The 6,592-nt window shown below is 42.3% G+C and overlaps 1 protein-coding gene across 1 annotated transcript; it reads left to right on the plus strand.

The window, feature by feature from the left end:
• Nucleotides 1–397: 397 nt before the first annotated feature.
• On the plus strand, nucleotides 398–6,369 carry creg1 (cellular repressor of E1A-stimulated genes 1). The gene is made up of 4 exons (XM_004066448.5): nucleotides 398–773; nucleotides 3,149–3,268; nucleotides 3,345–3,458; nucleotides 3,935–6,369. The coding sequence occupies exons 1-4, from the start codon at nucleotides 483–485 to the stop codon at nucleotides 4,019–4,021; spliced, it is 612 nt and encodes a 203-aa protein (XP_004066496.1). The 5' UTR covers nucleotides 398–482; the 3' UTR covers nucleotides 4,022–6,369.
• The last annotated feature ends 223 nt before the right edge of the window (nucleotides 6,370–6,592 follow it).

The following is a 6,592-nucleotide window of genomic DNA, read 5'->3' on the forward strand; positions in this document are numbered from 1 at the left end:
TTCTGTTCCCGCTTCTGCTTTTATTTAGAAAAACAATCCACTCGAAATTGCATTGAAGCAATTTAATTTCCTTACTGTGGGACAAATATTTATTTTATATTTAGCACTATGGAGCCTTTCGTCTCATTTTAATTCCATGGTTCAATAAAAAATAAATACATTTTAATGCATCTCTCAAAAATGCATGGACTAAAAGACCCATGCAGTGACATACTGTTGAGTTAAGTTCTTATTTTATTTCGCAACTTAAGAGGCACGTCTTAGGGTTTAATTTTATTATATTTTATATCAATCCATCTATTAATTCGTTTAACAGTCAAATTGACTTTTCTAACTAATTGTTATTTGACAGCTTCTATTTCCATTTCTGCTTTTATTTTGAAGAACCCTTCTCGGACAGGAAGTACTCTCCGGTTATATATATCCGTTCCCTCGCCTTTCACTTCAGACGCCACTGACTCTTCCTTCGTTCGACACCGACCATGTCCGCTCCAGGCCGACCGGCGCTGCTCCTCCTCGTGGGGATGTCCTGGGCCGCTGCGTCCTTCGCCTGCAGCCTTCAGATCCCTCCGCACCAGGAGGTAGCCCGGGTGGCCCGCTTCATTGCCCACCAGTGCGACTGGGCGTCCATGGCCACCATCTCCACTCACAAGCCGGTGATGGGACAGCCGTTCTCCAACGTGTTCTCCGTGAGCGACGGACCCCGTGGCAGCAGCACCGGGGTGCCTTACCTGTACCTGACCAGCATGGAGGTCTCCGTGCAGGACCTGCAGGTGACTTTGTAGTTGTCGTAACTGTCTAGTGCGCGGACGAATATCATGTCGGGGGTTGGTTTGGTAAACAAGGTTACACAAGCACGTGAACTGTCACGTGACTTCAGTCATGACTAGGTAGAATTTACTTGTAGTGACTCGGCAAAATGTGCAGAGGTCTTGTGACAGCGGGAGCTGTTGTTCATACAGATAAGGAAGAACAGCAGTGTTTTTTGTAGTGGTCCCTCACGGGTTTCTAACTTGGTTTAAAACCTAAAGTCTGACTTTATATGTTCATATGTCCACTTAAATACAAATTGGGTTTTATTTTATTTATTTGCCTTTCATTGAGGGAAATAGTATTTGACCCCCTAGTAACCATTAATGTTACTGTATGTTCACACTGGGCATATGACTCACATTCTTAAACCTGCTTTCAGCAAATGGTGTTCACACTGGACAGTTGCTACCGGATGTTGGGGCATGTACCTAAATTTTGGTGCGAAAACGTCAAAGCGGTACAAATTTATCAAATTTATCTCCAGTTTGCTCCAGACAAATTAGTGTCGTAGAATTCTGGCCGGGCACAAATCGCAATTAATAATTTCTCATCCACGATCATTTTCCTAACGGTTGGCACTCCTGTGAGTGAAAAAGGGACGCCATCCATACGTCACCACTACATCGGAATTGGTCAAAGATCCAATTGATTCACTTTTGACTCGCGTTCAATGGCTGCACATTTGTATGTTGAGCCTGAAAACGGTCGTAGAAACGTGCCTTAGCTATGCAAAAATATGAAAGTTTCTAACACGGAAGCCCGAAAAGCGGGTTAACACGCATTGATGTAAACTTTTCATTAAAAATGGTTGCTTGAATGTATGTTGCCAAGGCAACTAGAGTTCTGATTCACACAGACCCTTTAAACTCCCCTAAATCAATCTGGCACTTGAATTGAAGACACCTATTCTAACTAATCAGCTTTTCACAGAATAATTGACTGTATAAGAAAACTGGACTGAGTGACTCACCCCCCCCCCCCCCCCCAGCGTTCCAAACAGGAAGTACCCGCTGGTTCCAAGAAGACAATATCCCATAGAAATCTCTAGGGAAATAAACAGCTGTTACCATTTGTCAGAATAACCTTTCCTGCTCTGCTACATGTTTTAATGTGTTCTTGATAATCCAATTTGTTTTTATACGATTTGGCCAATCAAATACAACTTAATAAAAGTATGTGATCTCATGTCTAACGTTCGCAGCTTTATACAGTCAATGCTCCAAACTCTCTGACGTGGGAAAGACTTAAGGAGCTTTCAGTGGATTTAAGGGAGAAGGTTGTAGACCTGCACAAAGACAGAATTGACTACAAAACAATCAGCAAGACGTTGTTGCCGCAGCTGTGCCAAAATGGACCCAAACATCTCACCTGGAGAGGTTTCCATGATCATGAGGACGGTGAGAAATCGGCCTAAAACAACACGCAAGGGAACAGGAACCACTAATGGTTTATAACATCTTTCAGTGCTCGCAATGCAGCTCTGCTGATGGAGGCAAAAGTGCAGACCCGCCTGAAGTTGGTCAATGAAAACCTTCATGATCTAGAGAGATTGGGAGAAAGTGCTGGCGTTAGATGAGACCAAAATTGAGTTGTGTTTGGAGGAAAAGACATGGTGCCTATTACCCGAAAGAACACCGTCCCCACTGTCAGGCATGGAGGTGGAACCATTATGCTTTGGAGGTGTTTGTCTACACAGGGATGCATAGACAGGACCATGTAGCATCAAATCCTGAGTGGGAATCTCCTTCCTGAAGCCAGGAGGCTTAAAATGGGTCATGCATGACCCGAAACATATAACCAAGGCAGCCAAAGAATGGCTGGAAAAAGAAGCACATTGAGGTCATGGAGTAGTCCAGCCTCTCTGGACTTCAATCTTCAAAAACCTTTGGAGAGAGTGGAAACTCTGATTTGTGACAATGCAATCTGAATGATTTAGAAGTCATTTTAAAGAAGAGTGGACCAAAATTCCTCCTGATATGTGTAGAAACCTGCTCTTCAACTACAAGAAACATCTGATCTCTGTGCTTGATAAGAAGGGTTTCGCCACCATCTTTCCAGTAAGAGGTTTCAAATACTTATTTCCCCTTAATGAAACGCAAATACATTTACATCAATTCTTTAAAGTTGATTTCGTGATTCTTTTTTTTCTTTTCTTTTTAATCTCTCAATGTTCAAATGAAAATTACAATCCAAGTTTTTACTGTATATTTACACCTTTTTCGTATGAGGAGCTTCCTTTCTTAATGTGACAATTCAAAGGTTTTGATAAACTAAAACTTGTATATTAGCACAGCTACAGAGCAGGGACTCACCTGTGCAATGCTCACCTGTGCAGGTGAACCCGCAGGCGTCCCTGTCCATGTCCCTGGCTCAGACTGATTACTGCAAGCAGCTGGGCTTCGACCCTCAGAGTCCTCTCTGCGCTCACATCATCCTGTCTGGGTCAGTCATCCAGGTACGTACCCATACCCGTGCGTCCCAAGCGAGTCTCCAAGACAGGTCACAAATGACCCGCTCTCCCTTCTGTCCAGGTAAACGGGACCGAGGCAGACTATGCCCAGAAGGCTCTGTTCAGTCGACCCCCCGAGATGATGGAGTGGCCAAAGGACCACGACTGGTTTTTCGCCAAGTTCAACATCACACAGGTACGAGCAGAACCCCGGTCCAGGTGTTATGCCACGTTCACACCGGGCTCGGAAACGTGTTTTAGTGATTGCTTCCAATGAAAAAGTCTATGTAAATCACTGTGCATGTTTTAAAGACCCTTTTCAAGTTCTACGTACAAAACATGTGGCCATTGAACGGACATCAAAATTTAAACCAGTTGAGCATTTGACCAATCAGGGACTTGGATTTGGTTGGGACATATGGGTAGCATTCTTTTCAAAACACGGAAATACCAACCGATTGTAAATTGATCATGAAGGAGAAAAGAGATTTCCACCGCTTGGACATTTTTTAACTGTGAGGACACACGCTAGTATCAGGTAGCAGAACCATCTGCTAAAAGAACGTTCAAGAACGCCCATTTAGCTGGTTTTTGAACGTCACATGCCTGGTGGGTACGTAGCATCATCGGTCGGTTCTTGGGGCTCTGATGCCTTCACCTGCTGTGTTTCAGGTCTGGGTGCTGGATTACTTTGGTGGAATAAAGATGGTCTCTCCAGAGGAGTATTTCCAGGCGGCGCCTCACAAGAAGCAAAACTGACAGTGAGAGTTGTAGGTTCTTGTAGTCCACACTTCTTGGTTTTCTCCATGGTGCCAAGATACCAACTTACCGAAATGTGTGTTCTGCTCGGATTAACTTTATAGTCATAACAAGTACGAGTACAAAGAAATAGAAGAAACTTGCATCTTATTTTTAAGGAGTAGAGTATAGGTGCAGGAACAAAAAGATCCCACTTGTATAAAGACGCACAGTACAAAACTAGGATGTGAGATATTGATGGGGAGCGTGGTATCGGTGCCCCAGTACATCACTTCAGGACACCTCAAAGCGCCGTCAGCTCTGGAATTGTACGAAGAGTATGAATGCTGGAGAGAAGGACACCGCCTTCACACACTAACCACACCTCCCTCTGTCGTCTGGACATTTTGGCCAGTAAAGGACTCCGCTCAAGGATTGTTCGATTTGATCAGAAGTCTTGACTGAGTCTTTGAGACACTTTTTGGTCCAAATCCTGAACAACTTGATTCAGTTTTCCTCCCAGCTGCGTAGAAAGTTTCTCCAAGTTGTCATCCATTTGTGGCATCAGTTCCAAGACTGCAAGCGCCCTGCCCGGCTGGGCAATCAGGACGATAGCATTTCGGTCCGACTGTGACAGTCTCTCAATCTGAGCCTGAACCCTTTAACACTTCAGCTCCAGTGTTGCCGATCTTTGAACTACCGTAACCCTTCACCCGTTCACCCAATAAACTAATGGATTCTGAAGAGGAGCAAGAATTTATCGTACTGATTCTCCAAAATCGGTTAGAGATCCGTTCATTGTGCGAACGCTCAGAGTTACAGTAGTCAAAAGGGCGTGTTTTATTTCTTGTTGTCCGGGATTAGAGGGTAAAGTGGCTGGTTCACAGACCGCCTCTTGCTGTTAGCTGCATCCAAACTGCTAGATAAACCAGAAATTCTAACATTCCCATTTCCAGAAATTCGATTATCAATCATCCAAATAGGTTAATAGCCCTGCAACAGATGACTGACTTGTTCCGGATGTACCCTGTCTTTGCCCAACGGGAGCTGGGATAGGCTCCAGCAACCCCGTGATCTGGGAAGGGCTTCAGCAAGTTCTGAAGGATTCATTCACAGACAGCTGGGATAAACGTACACTAGAAGCAAAAACCCAGCCGTTCCATTAAGAGGGTCAGCTTTCCTGGTCTTTAGTGTGGAAAAAAACAATTAAAGTGTCAATCGAGTTCAAAGACCAGCTGATGAAATCCAGTCTCAGAGTGAAAAGGGCAGAAGGACGCACAAGAATCAGAGACCGGCTCAGAGAGGAAGAAAGGAGCAGGAAGAGAAAATGTTCTTTTCTTAGAACCTGACAGAGATGGCCACATCATTAAAAAAAAAAAAAGGTTCCTTTCAGTGGTAAAAACCTGCAAACATTAGAGCACTGGTTAAAAAATTATATGTGTGCACTTTTTACTTTTTAATAGTAGCTCTTTTTGTATTTTTCAAAAATATAATATTTTTCTAACAAAAAAATAGTAAAATATAACAACTCTGTTGTTCAGGAATATACCCCAAGACTCTCTTCCTACATGCAAAAGACATCCTCAAACAGAATATCTATAAATCTATACACACACCTTAAAGTCTGCCCCTCAAAGATAAATATTTTTATTTTGCGCCCAGAATTAACAAAGTTTTGCACCAATTTTAGGCCCAAACGTTTCAGTGATTACACATTTTTTTTTACCATGTAGTGGAACAAGAAGAGAAGAATTTAAAGGAACATTTTCCTGCATACAGGGTTTGTGTTTTTGCTGTGTGGCTTTTAAGGTTACAGATGTAATGCTACTGTTTGGCCACTAGGGGGAGAAAAGCCCAAGAAATGAGCCGCAGATCAACAAACGCCATACAAAACTGGAGACCTTTTTCTTTCTTTTGACATATATTTGTTTTGCTTTTGCGCTCAATGTAATGTTTAGATGCACCATTTGAAAAGTATTTGAAAAAATGGAGACGAAGAATCAGCCCTGACAGTACGCCAGAATAGAGCCAAAGAAGTTTGAAATGTTGATTTATTTAGCAGATTTGTATGCTAATTCTTTTAGCATTCTTGTTCTATTAATCAACATGTAGCATCTCAGGGTTTTACACTTTGCAAGAACATGTTTAAAAAGAATACGTTTTATTAATTCAACTCAAAATGATCTCATTTTATAGTTTATAACTTAAAACAAATGCCTTATTGTCTCTGTTGCTTGTTGGATTGAAAAAGTGTTTTTTAAATGAGAAAATGTGACATTTATTTTTATACTCGTACTTTTTGTCTTTCATAAAAACAAAGCTGATTGTGAAATGTTATTTTCTGAAGCAATAAAGTTTCGTTCAATAAATCCTCTTCATCGCTCCTTACCAAATACAAAAACCTTTTCTCCTTGAAAGTTTTCAGCGTCGAGGTTTGATATGTTAGCGCAATCTAAGCCCACCCCCACTTCCCATCATCCATCTGCTTACACCCTCAACTGCTATCTTACAGCCCCTCACACCTCCAACCTAACATTAGAGGAGCAACAACATTTGCCAGCATATTTTCGATCTTTTTTCAATGGCGCCTTT

Source organism: Oryzias latipes, chromosome 2, assembly GCF_053564925.1.
Source record: "Oryzias latipes strain Hd-rR chromosome 2, Olatipes_Hd-rR_3.1".
NCBI classification, from domain to species: Eukaryota; Metazoa; Chordata; class Actinopteri; order Beloniformes; family Adrianichthyidae; genus Oryzias; species Oryzias latipes.

What these genes read in the sequence shown, in the direction of transcription:
- creg1 (XM_004066448.5), top strand. Translation starts at nt 483, where the DNA reads ATGTCCGCTCCAGGCCGACCGGCGCTGCTCCTCCTCGTGGGGATGTCC. An exon ending in TCTCCGTGCAGGACCTGCAG is followed by an intron (nt 774 to 3,148) that starts GTGACTTTGTAG and finishes TCACCTGTGCAG; the next exon opens with GTGAACCCGCAGGCGTCCCT. An exon ending in CCAAGTTCAACATCACACAG is followed by an intron (nt 3,459 to 3,934) that starts GTACGAGCAGAA and finishes GCTGTGTTTCAG; the next exon opens with GTCTGGGTGCTGGATTACTT.